Source organism: Drosophila takahashii, chromosome X (assembly GCF_030179915.1).
Source record: "Drosophila takahashii strain IR98-3 E-12201 chromosome X, DtakHiC1v2, whole genome shotgun sequence".
NCBI lineage: Eukaryota > Metazoa > Arthropoda > Insecta > Diptera > Drosophilidae > Drosophila > Drosophila takahashii.
The window spans coordinates 26,375,531-26,392,543 of NC_091683.1; the positions used below are offsets into that span (position 1 = coordinate 26,375,531).

Below are 17,013 nucleotides of genomic sequence, written 5' to 3' on the forward strand. Positions count from 1 at the left end.
TGTTGTATTGCCTCCCTGTGTTCTATCAGACTCTTAATTTCTGGTAACACCTCTAATGAGTAGTATAAAAATTAGAGTTCTGAATCGTATTTAATGAGAGTTCTGGATCAAAAAGTGGAGGGGGAGGTAATTAATTATGCTAATTAGGGTAATAAATCAGGACAATGTGACAGGTGTGGGGGGTAATTAAAGTTAATGGGTGCGTGACGAGTGATCGTTAATTAGGGTCCACAATAGTTATATCCAGCTTTTGTATCTAGGATTTGTATTCAGGAATCAGGAATCCCGAAATTCGGTCCAGAAATCGGGGGAGATATTACTGGGGTGTGACGGGTGATCGTAAATTAGGGTGATAAGTTGCTTATATCTGGGAATTTTGTTCAGGAATTCGCTCCCCCGAATTTCGTTTAAGAAATCGGGACACTAATTAAGCGGGTGAGAAGTTACTGGGGTGTGACGGGTGATCGTAAATTAGGGTGATAAGTTGCTTATATATAGGATTTGTATTCAGGAATTCGCTCCCCGAATTTCGTTTAAGAAATCGGGACTCTTATTAAGCGGGAAGAAGTTACTGGGGTGTAACGGGTGATCGTAAATTGGGGTCCACAATAGTTATATCCAGCTTTTGTATCTAGGAAATGGGGTGAAAGAGGGGAGGCATTCTGCTTAAGTGGTTGACGAGTAGGTTGACGGGATCGAACGTGGGAGAAGTTAGAAAAATAGGGTGAAACGAGGGGAGGGAATCTAGTTAAGCGGGTGAGAAGTTACTGGGGTGTGTCAGGTGATCATAGCGATATATTTGGGTTATCCTAGTTAATGGGGGAGAAATTACTGGGGTGTGCCGGGTGTCCTTTGCTTAGATTAAGAAAGTGTGGTGCTCACACGGGTACGTGTTAGAATGTCACGGGCTGTTGTCACGTCCAAAAGAAACAGCTGAAAGCAAGCACCCTTGAAAAGGGATCCCTTTGCTTGCCACTGAGAAACAAACTCCCAAAGAAACAGCTGAAAGCAAGCACCCTTGAAAAGGGATCCCTTTGCTTGCCACTGAGAAACAAACTCCCACCCCAATAACAAAAAGAATATGTAAATTTTAAATTCAAGTATATTTTTTTATTTTTTTAACTTTTTGACCTGAAAGAAATAGCTGAAAAAAAATCACCCATCCCCCAAACAAAAGAAGATGTTAATTTGAATTCAAGTATATTTTTATTTTTTAACTTTTTGAGCTGAAAGAAATAGCTGAAAATCACCCATCCCCCAAACAAAAGAATATGTTAATTTTAATTTCAAATATATTTTTATTGTTTTTTAGCTATTTTTTTTTTGTAAATTTAAGGTTAAGATTTTTGTATTTGTTAATTAAAGCAATAGCTTTAATTCTAATGTATGGTGCCTGGTGACATTGACATGTATCCGGGCCCTCTCTTACGTCATCGTCGGCCCAGGGACATGTTAGCATATGCACACCATACCTAGATTCTCTCTCACCGACTCGATCCATCTGTTGTAGCTTGGAGAAGTCCATCTCCAGGGACTCCCGATGATCCTCAAAAATGAAGTCACCAAATTCTTCGAGGAAATTGGTGATTTCATTACACACGTGGTTGTTATTCATTCTGCTGCTGTTTTTTGTTGTTTCTTGATGTTGTTGGCGCTGTTTCTTGTTGTTGTATAGTTGTTTTGTTGATTTTTGGTTGTTGATTAGTTGTTTGTTGTATAGTTGATTTTTGGTTGTTGTATAGTTGTTTTTGTTGGTTTGGTTTGTTGATTTTTGGTTGTAGTTTTGTTGTTATTCCAACCTTATGTTGCTGCTGCTGATATTATTAATCCAGACTTGTAATTCGAACTGAAGGTTCTTCCCAGTAACTTCTTACTTTTATCCCCTCTTCATATGGGGAGCAAAAATTTTCCACCACCATTCCTTCCCTCGCGATCATCCCTTTGAGAAAATTAGTTAGACAAATGCAAATGTGACTAGAAACCGAGTAGTCAACAACCTGGTTGCTAGGACACGGTTCACTTTCACCCCTCCCTCGCCATCAAATATTCTGTGGAATCAACCAATGAAAATAATGCAAGTCTAATTTCATATATTAAATTTAAGGAAAATATTTTCAACAACCAATCAATTCGTTGCAACTCTAATTATACCCGTTACTCGTAGAGTAAAAGGGTATATTAGATTCGTGCAAAAGTATGTAACAGGTAGAAGGAAGCGTTTCCGACCCTATAAACTATATATATTCTTGATCAGGATCACTAGCCGAGTCGATCTAGCCATGTCCGTCTGTCCGTCTGTCCGTCTGTCCGTCTGTCTGTCTGTATGAACGCTGAGATCTCGGAAACTACAAAAGCTAGAAGGTTGAGATTTTCCACGCATATTCTTGGGCTTCCTACGCAGCGCAAGTTTATTTTAGCCGAGTGCCACGCCCCCTCTAACGCCCACAATCGCCCGCTAACGATTTTAAAATGTGTCTGGCGCCAACACCTTTTAAGATTTCCGAGAAGTATAAATGCAATTTTGTTGTGCATATTTATACCTATCGAACCTATTTTTCAAATCGGACCATTCATTAAAAAGTTATACGCAATCAAAATTTCTATATCTATCTCCCTCGCACTCCCTTTAGCTGAGTTACGATTATTAGTCGGGACACCAACCCGACTAGTGAGTGACGGGTATTAGATAGTCGGGACACGAACCCGACTATAGCGTTCTCTCTTGTTTCTTATAATAAATTTAAGGAAAATATTTTTATCAACCAATCATTGAATTGTTTAATTTTCAAACTAAAGTTTAAGTTCATACTAATAATCTATCCTCAAAGTTATATTTAAGCTAGAATTTAACTAAATTCAGATCAGTGTTTTCAAATTTCTTGAAGTGACCTACTCTTTTTACTAGTTTCGAAAAACAGTAAAGTGATCTTATCAACGTGTGTACCTCAATTGAAAGTGGCTTTGTGAGAACAATTAAATTACAATTACAAATTAGCTACATTACAAGTGACTTTGTGAAAAGCAAATAAAAATTTAAAGCAATCTACAAATTAACTACATTACAAGTGACTTTGTGAAAAGAAAATAAAAATTTAAAACAATCTACAAATTAATTACAATTGTAATTCTTTCCAAAATAAAAAATTAAAATGAATAACCAAACCCAAAAATATTGTGAGTCATGCCGTCGTTTCATCCCGGTGGGAGTTCAATGGAATCACCATGAACGAACCGCGAACCACAAGATGAATGCTATGGTACCTTTGGATGGAAGAATCAAAAAGATTTCGGATGGATTCAAGGGTCGAATCCTTCATTATATGTTTGTTAATGAAGGAGAGGAATTAAGATACCCGGAAGAGTTCCTCTTCGAAGCAGGAGAGGCTTTAAAATCGCATTTATTTAATGTGCTTCAAAGCTACATGTCCGGTAAAGTTAATTTTGAGCTTTTTGATAAAAATGGAAGAGTTTCAGGAAAGGGATAGCGGGTGGACCCTACTCCGCATAATTCGATTGGAAATGAATTTCAATCAATTTAAACCGCTTTCTGGTTCTTCATTTATCCCAACACCATCCAAGCTTTTTTCGAAAAAAGCAATAATTAATGTCCAAAATAAGAATGACTCATACTGTTTTAAATGGACTTTGATTTCGGCACTTACAAAGGTAGCAAGTAACCCTAGTATGTGCTACACATATAAAGTTGATATAAGGGCCGAAAGATTTGTTTTAACATCTGGAATAAATTTGGACTTCAGTGGGTTAACATTCCCGCTTAAAATAAAGGACATAGACGTCTTCATTCAAAAAAACGTTACATTGAGTATTAACGTTTTTGGATATGATGAGGAAAGTGAAACTATAATTGGACCTTTTTATCAACCTGGAGTTGAAAAGCCGACGCACATAAATATTCTTTTCCTGGAAGGAAACGGGTTCGGTCACTACACATGGATAAAAAATATTTCAAAGTATGAATTTTACTCGTTATAGACCCACTTTTACTTATTATGTTACATTACTTGTTTTATTTTTCTTTTGTTTAACAGACTAATGACTTCACAAAGAGGATCACATAATGGACGGGAATGGTTTTGCAATACCTGCTTAAATTTTTCATCAACTGCAAGTCACGCACTTCGCCACAAGGAGCTTTGCAGTGGAAAGGTTGTCACTCTCCCAAACCCATATAAATCGACATTGAAGTATTCGGCACTGCGTCATCAACTAAAAGTTCCGTTCGCAGTGTATGCAGATTTCGAGTGTATACTTCGACGTAAAAATAATGATGTAAGTCCTAAACTGTTTAATGTAAATGAACATGTACCAATTTCATATGCTTTCTTTATAAAGTGTGCATATGATTCTAGCTTAGATAAATTTGTAATGGAAACGGGAGGTAATTCAGCCATAAATTTTGTTAATTCCCTTGTAAATAACTTAAAAACTATTCATACAAATTATTTGAGTAAAATTGTTCCCATAGTAATGAATCCAGAGGACGAATATGATTTTGAGTTTACCCTCAATTGTCATATTTGTGAGAAGGCTTTAGCGGATGATAGGGTTCGAGATCATTGTCATTATACAGGTAGATACAGGGGTGCAGCTCATTCGAAATGTAATTTAGAATTGAAAACGTCTAATTTTATCCCAGTTTTCTTCCACAATTTCTCCAAGTATGATTGTCACTTGTTTATCAAAGAACTGGCACTTATACCTGGAGAAATTAAAGTTATACCCATAAACAAGGAGCACTTCATTTCAGTAATGAAAAAAATTGAAAATGAATGTGGAAACAGTTTTGAGATAAGGTTTCTAGACACATTTAGATTTATGTCATCTAGTCTAGATGCCTTAGCGTCCAATTTAGAAGATGATCAACTTAAATCAGTAAGATCACATTTTAATTGTGAAAACGAATTTAGGCTTATGCGGAAGAAGGGTGTATTCCCATATGAATATCTTGATTCAGAGCATAGACTAGAGGAAACTAGTTTACCATCAAGAGACCAATTTTATAATCAGTTTACTGAAAAGCATTGTTCTCAAGAGGAATATAGTCATGCTGTTAAAGTTTGGACACAATTTTCCTGTAAATCTCTAAAGGACTATCTAGAGATTTATTTAAAAACTGATGTATTATTATTAACTGACGTTTTTGAAAATTTCCGTTTAATTTGCATGAAAATTTATTCTCTTGACCCAGCTCATTTTTATACAACACCAGGTTTATCTTGGCAGGCAATGCTGAAAACCACTCAAATTGAGTTACAGTTAATAACTGATATTGATATGTATAAATATATACAAAGTGGAATTCGGGGTGGTTTGGTACAATGCTGTCACAGATATAGTAAAGCAAATAATAAATATTTAAGTGATTATGATGCTAGTAAAGAGCCATCATTTTTAATGTATTTAGATGCAAATAATTTGTATGGTTGGGCAATGTCTCAACCTTTACCTTACCAAGGGTTTAAGTGGTTGTCTCCCATAGACATAGAAAATTTGGTAGTAGAAAATATTCCAAACGATGGACATTATGGTTATATTTTAGAAGTGGATTTGGACAATCCATACAGTATCCATGATTTACATAGTGATTTACCGTTTTGTTCAACAACAAAGTTAGCCACTAATAGCGAAAAAGTAAAAAAATTAATTGCCGACCTCGGAAATAAAAAAAATTATATCATTCATTATAAAAATTTACAGCAATGTTTGCTTAATGGGTTGCAGCTAATAAAAATTCATAGAGGGATACGTTTTGAGCAAAAACCTTGGCTCAAAACGTATATAGACCTTAACACCCAATATCGTCAAAAAGCTAAAAATTCATTTGAAAAAGATTTTTTTAAATTATTAAATAATGCAGTCTACGGTAAAACCCTAGAAAATATCGAGAATCGCGTTGACATTAAAATAGTTTGTGATTGGGATCCTCCACAGAATAATTATAATAAAAGTGGTCGTAAAAAATTATGTGCACAAGCATTAATTTCCAAATTTAATTTTCAAAGCGCTACAAAACTAGAGAATGATTTCTATACAATTCAAATGAGAAGAATGTCATATGTATACGATAAACCCATGTATCTTGGGTTTACAGTATTACAGTTATCAAAGTGGAACATGTACATGGTAGACCAATGTCAGAGTTTGTTGGTCTCCGTCCTAAGGTTTATTGTTATAAAATTGATTCTATGGACAAATCGTTTATGAAATCTAAGGGAGTAACGAGAACAGCACTAGAGTATCTAGATATTGAAAAATATATAAAGGTTCTTTTCACTGAAAATCGAATGTAGTGCGGCATGTCAGTTTTTAGATCTAAAAATCATACCATAAATACTTACAAAATGACAAAAATAATTCTCGATGGTAATGATACGAAGAGAAAAGTTGAGGGTGATAAAATGTCTACACTCCCTTATCATCATAAGTGTTTAATAGAAAGGGAACACATATAAAATGTTCAAATCCTTGAGGGAGAGTCACTTGTTTTGGGGAGACAGGTAGATGAAATAGAAAGTCTTGAATTCCAGACTGAGCAACAAAAAACTTTACTCAAGTACCTAAAAACAGAAATTGAAAATGTTGAACATGATTTACTTTACAAGTCGCTTGAACTTGAAATGTTTTATAATGAATTGCCCCCCGATCCCAAAAAACAGAAACAATTTTAGATTTAACAATGCAAAATATTTATTTAATTAGTAAGTTTGATAAAAGGTGTTGAACAATAAAAATTAACAAAATATATATAAATCTTAAGCAATATATATATATATAAATGTTAATATTTTGTTAGTATAACATTAAGTTGAACGAATAACAAATACATTTCAATAAATTGAGTATTAAATATAAAATATTTGGGTGTGTTTGTAAATTTTTTTTTGGAAATTTTTTATAAATTGGGTGAGTATATTTTATTTGATTGGTTTTGTACCCGTTGCCTATATAGATAATTCCACAGTTCTAATTCATGTGGGTTCATTTTAGCTTCAGGTTCATAATCCCTGTCTTGAACAGGTTCATCTTCTTCTTCAGCTGATTTTTCTTCCTCGTTTTTTTTCCCTATCTGTTTTAGATAATAACCCAACTCTACTTGTTCAGGAGTAATTTCATTATTTTCATTACTCTCATCGCTATTGCTTAAGTTAATGTTTATATTTTGGTGATAAAGTTGTGTGATGTCATCATCAGTTAAATTAAAACTAGAAATATTATTAGAAATTGAATTTACCGAAACTACGTTAGATCCTAAAAGGTGAACATATTCAACTGAAATGAGAAAAAAAAAAGACGAATTAATGAAATGAAATATTACATACTGAAGTAAATTAAATTGCCTTTTGTTTTGTTTAATATATTATTTCCTTGAGGAATTTTTATATCCTTCTGAAATAAATAAGTAATATGTTATCCCTAATTCATATAAAAGTTGTTGCGGTTCAACAACTCGCTACACTCTAATAGGCATAATTTTCCCCCATCAGAGTCTATACCACTCAAGTCTAGTTCCTCAATTGTTATAACCTCTCTTTTACTTATCTTGGGCGGAGGTGGTAAATCTATTGTTTTTGGTAAAAGTGGATAGTAAAATAATTCTTTATCAATTTCTACACAGTTTATTTGAATCTTATACATATCTAGATGAGAATGTTTTTTTAACCTTTTTGAAACGTAATGACACTGGATTCTTAAAGTGAAAAGGTCCTTATAACCGAGTTTATAATATCTATCGAAACCTCTGTTTCCTGTTACAATAGTTCCGCCCTCTCTATTTTCCCTTTCAAGCAAGTCTGATTTAAACTTCTCTAACAATTCCTTTTTAGGAAAAGAATATTTTTTTATACACTACGCTTCTCTGTTTTTTTTTTTAAATTTTTGACTCTTCACTTACATTATCATTATTACCATCTTCTTCATTTAGTGGCGTAAATGATTGTTTGGAGGGTGACGACAAATCATCGTACTCATCATAGATTTGGAAATTAGCTGGTGGGGGTGTTGATGATGATGATTCTTGTGTTGGTTCTGTTGATGATGATGATGCTTCTGTTGAGGATGATGATGCTTCTGTTGATGATGATGATGCTTCTGTTGTTGTTGTTTCTGTTGTTGTTGTTGTTGTTTCTGAAATTAAATATCATAACAAAAGTTAACAAAAGTCGAAAAAGGAAAAAAAGTAATTTGTGATTGTTATTTATATTGGTATTTACCTTGTGGTGCTTCGTCGTCTTCATCTTTTTTTAGTTTCCTCTCTTCTGTAATATAGCTTGCCATTGTTGTTGCTTCTGAAATTAAATATCATAACAAAGTTAACAAATCAAAAAAAAAAAATTTTTTATTGTTTATTGTTATTATTGTTTTGATGTTCTTACCTTATGAGGTTTTTAGTTTACTCTCTAACTCATCAATGTTATTTATATTCGCTAGTGAACTGTTCTTAAATAGATACAATTTCAGCTGAATATTTAAAACATCATTGTTAGGGAGTAAAATTTGAATAATTGTGGTTTCCATTGTCTCGTTCTATGTCGTTAGATGTGAAGTGGGTATTACACCCATTTCCACTACTCCTATTACAGAAACTATTATCAAAAATAGTTTTATTATTTTATTATTTTTCATTTTCACACACACACACACAATTATTAATAAAGTTTGAGTTTTTCACTTTTACTTTCACTTTTATATGAGCAATTTGAGCTCCAATTTTCACCGACTTGTCTTGCTTGCGATCGCTACTGAAAAAATCATAAGCGCCCCAGTGGTATTTATTTAGAATTTTCAGTATATAACTCTTATGTAAACGAATACAGGGATGGGGCAATCATTCATAAATATGCTGGCGAACCAGTCCAACAAACAGAAACAATATATACAAACCTTGAGTAAACATTCTTATAGCCCTCCACACGCCCTCCACAGAAAGCAGAACATTCTTATCGCCCTCCACAGAAAGCAGAACATTCTATCAGACTTTGCGTGTGCGTATGTGGAAACTATTTTTGACTTTGTATACGTAGGGTGCGGCCTTTCGATGCGGGCGATTGTGTCTGGAAACTATTTTTGATGATGTGTACGTACATGAGCATGCGAGTCTGAACATAATTATAGAAACCACTTGTATTGTATGATCTTCGAAGTCTTTGCGTGTGCGTATGTGGAAACTATTTTGACTTTGTATACGTAGGGTGGTGGGGGATTTTGGCTGGAGACTATTTTTGAACTTGTACATAAGCTGTTACATGAGCATGCCGGTCTGAACATATTTATTTTTCTGTTGCTGAGTTGATTAGTATATGGAGTATATATTCTTTTATTTTCATTGCGAATAAGAGTTGCTCTATAAAATATTATCTTTAGATTCCCAGCTATCATATTTTTTTGAAAACCCCAACCAACGTACACGGACTTTATTCCCGTCTCTCTTTATTATTTTTTCCACTAAATATTTGTCTGGGAAATGAGTTTTTTTCAGTTCTTCTTTGTAAAATCCACCTTGTATTGGAGTACCTTCAAAGTCTTCCAACAAGTATTTTTTTTTTTTTTTTTTTTTTTTTTATTTGAAAGAAACTTAAATATATACATAAAGGTAAGAGGAAAGGAGGGTGCCGCTCCCGCGGAACTGCCGCAAAGCTTTACTTCGCGGGGCGGTAGGCGGTCAGGGTTCCGCTCCTCATCTGGATCCGGAGCGTCGTTGTTCTCGACGCCTCAGGTCCCTAATAATGACTGCTGCCATATGGGCAACAGCGTCCCATTTGGTTGCGCTGTCCAGCACGCACTCAATAGCATTGTCCGCCGTTATCGGACAATTCGTAGCCGCTTCCGCAACTACTCGATCTCTTTCATAGAGGGAGCATACAAAGAGAGCATGCTCCGCGTCCTCGCTGGTGGTGTTGCCGCAAACGTCGCAATATGGGTCTCGTTCGTGCTTAAACCGCCACAGGTACTCCTTGAAGCAACCGTGCCCCGTTATCATCTGTGCCGTGTAGAAATCCACCTGCCCATACCTCCTGTTTAGCCAGGGAGCTATATTAGGGATCAGCTTGTGCGTCCATCGTCCGGTTCTCGCGGTGTCCCATCTCTCCTGCCAAAGTTCGACAGTCCTGGCCCGCTGAATCCTGTCACCCGAGACTCCAGTCCTTCGTTCTGCCGCTAGAAGGTCTATCGGAATTGTTCCCGCTACCACTAGGGCGGCTTCCTCGGACACTGTGCAGAAGCAGCTTGAGATCCGCAGTGCGCATCGTCGATAGACTGCCTTGCATTGCCTGATATATGTTTGGCACTTCGCTGCATCGGCCCAGATAGGCGCGGCGTACAATATCGTCGAGGTTACCACTGTGGCTATAAGGCGCCGGCTGTGCTGCTTTGGTCCTCTCGTGTTGGCCATCATCCTTGAGATGGCTGATGTCGCCCTGGATGCTTTAGCTGCTATATATTCCAAGTGATGCTTGTATGTCAGCCTGTGGTCGATCATGACCCCGAGGTACTTGATCGCTGGGATGGACTCGATTGTTGCTGCGCCGGCTCGGAACCGTACCTTCTCGACGACTTTTCTGCTGCTTATGAGCACCGCCTCGGTCTTATGCTCCGCTAGTGTAAGCCCGTTGCTAGCTGGCCACCTCATCAGCATATCGATTGACCGGCTGCAAACGTCCGCTAGGTCGTCCAGCTTCTTGGCCACCGTGATCAACGCTATGTCGTCAGCAAATCCCACTACCGTGCAGCCATCTGGTAACGTCAGCCTGAGGATCCCGTCATACATGACGTTCCATAGGATGGGTCCCAGTACCGAGCCTTGGGGTACGCCTCCGGTCACCTGGTGTTCGTGTACTCCAGCATCGGAGCTGTAACTTAGTACGCGATCCCGGAAATAGTCGGCTATCACCTGGGTCAGGTAGTCCGAAAGCGCGCGGAGCACAAGTTCCCAGTTGGCCGAATTAAAGGCGTTTTTTACGTCCAGGGTGCAGATCAGGCAGTACTTTTTTGTGCCACCCCGCCACCTTTCTCCTTCAATGGCGTTCGCAGCCAGTTGAGTCACCTCTCGAATAGCGTCGACAGTACTACGCTTCTTCCGGAAGCCGTGCTGGTGGTCGGACAGAGCGTTGCGTTCTTCGAGCTCCTTCTCCAGTTTGTTGCATATGATGCGTTCGAAGATTTTTCCTATTGTATTAAGCATACATAGGGGTCTGTATGAAAATGGGTCCTCGTTCTGCTTCCCCGGTTTCGGGATAAGCACGAGTCTTTGCCGCTTCCAGCTCGTGGGGAAAACGCGTTCGCAGAGGCACTTATTGTACATCTGTACGAAGAGATTCGTGTGGGATGCGACAATGGCATGCAGTGCGGCGTTGGGGATTCCATCTGGACCAGGGGCTTTGTTTTTCTTTATGGTGGCCAGGGCGCCCAGGACTTCCGCTTCGCTAGTTAGCACCGTTCTTCCTGTGTACACGTGAGGTGGTACGAGTGGAGTCTGAGCGGGAAACAGGGTAGACACGATTGTGGCTAGCTGTGCCGGACAAGTTGGGGTCGGCCTCCTATTTAGCTTTCCCATGACCATCCTGTAAGCAGATCCAAAAGGTTCAGAGACTGCCGCATCGCACAGTTCCTGGAAGCACCTGGCTTTGCTAGCTTTTATGGTATCCTTCAGTACCTTCTTCATCGCTCTATAGTGTATTTCGCTTGCTTCCTGTGTAGTATGTGGTAGGGTATGTGTTTTTCACACTTATTATTTTAAAAATTTCTGTAGTCCAATTCGGTGTATACCCCTTTTCAAACACATGTTTATATTAACTGATGCGTACATAATCTCCATTACGCAATTTCCCCACACTAAACATTTTGGGATGATTGTAGGCTGTTTTCAAAATGTGTTTTTCATTGGAAGAATTGACGTCAATTGGGGCGACCTTAATTGTTCTATGTGGTCTTTTGTTGTATATATCAATTAATTTTTATACATATCAACCCACTTGTATGTTCCGCTAAAACTAAATTCACGCCACATAAGTTCCTTCAAACTTCTGTTGAAGCGTTCCACAATTGAAGCTTTTACAATTGAATAGGTAGAATAATGGTTTATTCCATATTGTTTCATTAACGCGTTAAATTGTTTGTTAAAAAATTCAGTTCCATCATCCGTTTGTAAATTTTTTGGTGTTCCACGTCCAGATTTGAAAATTTTTTTCATTGCCATTGAGACATCTTTAGCGCTTTTTGATTTTAATGCTTCTCCCCAGGCATATTTGCTAAAACAATCCACAACAGTCAAAATATAAAAAAATCCTCCGTTAAGCTTTGAATACTTTCCCATTTCCACTGTTGGGGCGGGGGTGGCTTGATTGTAGGAGCGATGATGAGTCCCGGGGAAATGGATCCGCGCAGAAATAAGTTTCGAAAACACGGGAGAACTTTTCGGGGTATTGCGCGACGTACGGCTGTTTATTATTACACTTGTAAAATTGGAACTCCTTACAATAATCTAAGCTTAGTGGCTCCAGAGTGGAGCGGAGACTTGGGGGAGAGTTGGAGAGGGAGAGCGAAGGGCAGTGCGAGCGAGCGAGATGTGGAGATCTGGAGAAAACTGCCGCTCAACACTGCCTGCCGAAATTAAACGCCCTTTTGGCGTGAACATTCTCCCCCCCCTTGCGAGGACCACCGTAGCAAGACCCTCAGTAGAGTAGACTCAGGAACATGATTGAAGCGATGATCGGTCTTCCCTATGTAGTAGAGTGTGGTGGCCCTTTCCACACTTGTGGCAGTGGTCATCACTGCGGCAGGAGTCCTCGGAATGATCGTGGGCCAAGCAATTGGAACAGTACTTGTGGATACGTACTTCCTGGAGCCGTTTCTCGGCACTAAGCCGCAGAAAGCGGTGGCATTTCCGTAGCGGATGGATCTTTTGGCAGACTCGGCATTGGTAGGATTTAATACCTCGGGAACGTCTGCCATCCAAGGCGGGATATGGAACCCAATAGTCGGAATTCTTTGTAGGAAGGACCCTTATAATCGGGTCCGGATCGGAAATTCTATTAGTCCCACACGCGTTGGAAACACGCGCTGAGAAGGACGAAATTCTGTATGGGATTGAGGCCGATACTGGCTCTGGAGGTCTGGATGCAATCGAAGTCATTGTAGAATTGTTGCTTGGATGCAACAGCGTATGATGTCGACTTTGGCAAGTGAAACAAGTGTTAGGGCTTGTGCAATCCTGCAATTTATGGCTGCTTGCAAAGCAGTTGGAGCATAGCTGTTTATCTTGGATGTAGGCTAAACGATCATTTAACTGCATTTGGAGAAAGCGTGGACATATACGAATGGGATGTTTTTCCTTTAAACACAGATCGCAGCCTTTGGGTATTGGAAGTACCCTCGTGGAAAATGAATTTATTTTTGGAAGTTCTGCCAATGCATTTGTGGCTTTGGACTGGACTTTAAGTAAATTAGCAGGCCGGATGCTATCGACGGCCTCTAGAGTTCGATGGCGGTTAGTTAAGAAGGAATTCATCTCGAGCCAAGTGGGAATTTCGGCTTTATTTTGGATGGATTGCTCCCATAATGAGAGCGTGAGCTTTGGAAGCTTCGTGGAGCACATGTAAACGAGGATAGGGTCCCAATTCTCAATGTTAATGCCGGAAATTTGTAAGGACGTTAAGCAACCTTGAATGGTGTGTTGAAGTTCCTTTAAGGCTGCTCCAGACTCTTGTGCTATGGATTGCACATTGAAAAAGGATTTAAGGTGGCTGTTAACCTGCAATCGCTTATTTTCGAAACGCTCAGTGAGATTTGTCCAAGCTGAGCGAAAGCCTTCATTGGTGAGTGGGGATCTGGAAACTATGGAATGAGCTTCGCCACTAGTTTTTGAATTTAAATGAAATAACTTTTCAACGGAAGTGAGACTAGGATTGTCTATATAGATCGCCTTGAAAAGGTCCCGGAAAGTCGGCCAGCGAAGATAATCGCCCGAGAAAACCTCTGTGTCGATAGGAGGGAGTCGACAGCCATAAGATCTTGAACTTTGGGACGGAGATACTGGAGCTTGAGATACTTGGGTGGAGCCCTGTTGGATTTCGATTTGCTCGAGAATCTGAGCGGCGAACTTTTCGTATACATCGTACGTTTCGTTGTATTTCGCTTTAAGAATGGATTTGGCGTCTGCGGCGCTCTCGCCTGCAGCCACAATGCATTCGGAGCATGTGTCGTATGCCTCCTTTACCTTTTGCCATAAGGAGCTGACGTGCTCCCTACGGATTTTGCAGGCGGATAAGGTTGGTGTGGATGCACCGGGAACATTTAATGTGGCTTCAAGATGACTGAGAGTGTCAGCTGTAGCAATAAATTTGTTTAAAGCTGCGGTTGCCATTACGAATAAAAAGTAAAATTTAAATTGATCACACAAAAAACTATTTTTAAAAAAAATTAATAATTTTTCAGGTGCGAATTGGAGTTTTAGGAACCAATCGATAGTCGCAAGGATATACGGCCACTTTAGAATTTGTCGTGGAATTTTTGAATGATTTGGACTAAGATAAAAAATAAATATTAATTAAATAAATAATTAAAGTTTTCACGAAAGTACGGTCACACTGTACGGATGGAATCGGATAGAATATTTATGTACTAGTTTTAGTAGAAGTTATTTCGTAATTAATATGGTTGTTTTTCTCAAGTATATTTTGAACGAATAATATTCGTTATTTTTTTGGGTACCCTGGAACCACGGTGCGTTTTGGAATATGTAAGAGTTCGTACGTATGTAACGAACCAGATGGATAGCGGATTGCGGGAATTGTGGAGACTTCGAGTACGTATGTCTGCAGAGAACAGCTGGATAGAGAAAGGGCACCGATTGCGGGAGTTTTTGCGACTTATGTATATATGTATGTATATTTTTGTCTGCTGCACAAAGTAATTGCCGGTGTAAATTATTAGAAATTTAAGCTTTATATTTGGACTTGGAAATAATTTGGGATTGATCGTAGAAAAAAACTATGTTGATGTGGACCGTATTCGAAATTGTATTTGAAGTGGACTGTATTTGAATAGTAGTCGGAGTGGACTGTATTTTGAAATATTTACATATGTAAAAATATATGCACGCAGCAGGAAACACAGTACAAAAAAACGAAAGCTGCCAATTTCGGCGGATCACTTTGAATTTAAAATGTTCACTGTGGCGGGATTATATATTTTTACACACACTTGGAAAATAAATAGAATTCACAGAACACGAATATATTTGTTTTTTAAATAAAATATAAAAATGGTTGTGTGGAACTGGAACTGTTAATTATTTGCTTTGTATGTGCACAATATTGGAAAAAACTTTGGCACTAAGGATTTGGAAATGTGTGAACGGCAATGTAATAATTTCGAGTGTACGAAATTTCGGGAACGGAAAAAATGGAAAAATTGCTGCTCACAAACAAAAGGAATTGGAGTATATATTGGAATATATATATATTAAATGCCGTTGCGTCGGATTAAATCTCTTTTGGATTTAGACAAGAAATCAAGAACGAAATGGGGTTCGAGCAACTGGCTGTATGACCGGCAAATAATAGTAAGAAGTGGAACTTATCTGGAGCGGTTTAAGCCACCGTAGCTACTGGTGAACGCTGGTACTTGTGGATCTTCTGGAAATATCCGGTCGATGGATCAAATGTTGGGGCGGGGGTGGCTTGATTGTAGGAGCGATGATGAGTCCCGGGGAAATGGATCCGCGCAGAAATAAGTTTCGAAAACACGGGAGAACTTTTCGGGGTATTGCGCGACGTGCGGCTGTTTATTATTACACTTGTAAAATTGGAACTCCTTACAATAATCTAAGCTTAGTGGCTCCAGAGTGGAGCGGAGACTTGGGGGAGAGTTGGAGAAGGAGAGCGAAGGGCAGTGCGAGCGAGCGAGATGTGGAGATCTGGAGAAAACTGCCGCTCAACACTGCCTGCCGAAATTAAACGCCCTTTTGGCGTGAACATCCACTAAATCTGCTTGCCAGAGATCATTTATACCCTTTGTCACTACCCTTTGACGTTTAAAATTACGTCGACACGGAGCATGAATTTCTTTAACAATACCCAATTTATCTCTCATATTTTTTGGTACTAGAACTTTCTTACTATTGGAGTTGCAGTACCTTCTATTTCAACTGTCTGTGATTTTAAAACTGATTTCGGTTGAGTAACATATTTATAAATATAGCTCTCAATACTATTAATCTTTGTCAACATATTGGATAGGATTTTATCAACATTATCAACCCTCCCATTATTAACTTGAAATAAATTTTCCAAAGAAGTTATTTTAGTAAGTCTTCGATTAAGGGATGTATTTATTTTCGTATTAAGGTCTTTCTTTAACGTCTCCAAGTTTTCATCGACATATTTTTTCGTCGTTGCATCCGAATAATCTATTGGGTTCCCACAATTTTTAATTCGTTTCTGTTGGGTATTCAGGTTTTCGTCACCATCAATGTACAACCCCACAACAGTTTTAATATCCCTTTTTAAAATATCTGTGTGCTCTTTTTCGTCTGAAAAGTGCACAAACTTGTCGACAGACATTTTGTTTATAAGGTAATTTAAAGTTTGTGAACCTTATTTATTCAATTAATATATAATTTTAGCCTCTCGCAGTTCTTCTATTATAGACATGATCTCGTTATTGTGATTAGTGTTGCCAGCGGCCTTTGAAGCTATTAAAAGCTGCAATCTTTCAACTAATTCATTGACGTCATCCCAAAAAAAAAAATTGGGTTTTGCTCTTTGTAGGGACATGTAACCAAATCCCTTTTTATTTGATTTTTTTTGTTTTGATTGAATTGGGGTGGATATAGCTGAAGGAGGTATATTTTCATTGCTCATGAACTTTGGTGATGAGTAAACACGGTTTATTTCCGATTTGAATGGACTGTATATTTTGAGTTAAACTTTATTGAATCGACATGTTCCGCTGTAGTCTCATTACTTAACTTAGAAAAACAAAAAATCTCATCGTGTC

At 38.2% G+C, this 17,013-nt stretch overlaps 1 protein-coding gene across 5 annotated transcripts in view; it reads right to left on the minus strand.

Moving 5' to 3' along the window:
* Nucleotides 1-6,872: 6,872 nt before the first annotated feature.
* LOC123002460 (uncharacterized) overlaps nucleotides 6,873-17,013 on the minus strand; it is a 258,559-nt gene continuing 248,418 nt past the window's right edge. The window contains exons 1-5 of one of the 5 annotated variants that reach the window (XM_070218223.1): nucleotides 8,394-8,741; nucleotides 8,232-8,303; nucleotides 7,913-8,145; nucleotides 7,359-7,407; nucleotides 6,873-7,290 (exon numbers count right to left, since the gene is read on the minus strand). In XM_070218223.1, coding sequence (XP_070074324.1) covers nucleotides 6,914-7,290; nucleotides 7,359-7,407; nucleotides 7,913-8,145; nucleotides 8,232-8,295 — 723 coding nt within the window. In that variant the 5' untranslated portion in view covers nucleotides 8,296-8,303; nucleotides 8,394-8,741 and the 3' untranslated portion in view covers nucleotides 6,873-6,913. Of the gene's footprint in view, nucleotides 7,291-7,358; nucleotides 7,408-7,912; nucleotides 8,146-8,231; nucleotides 8,307-8,393; nucleotides 8,742-17,013 lie in introns of those variants that run through there. The other 4 variants (XM_070218222.1, XM_070218221.1, XM_070218224.1 and 1 more) reach the window with 4 other exon arrangements.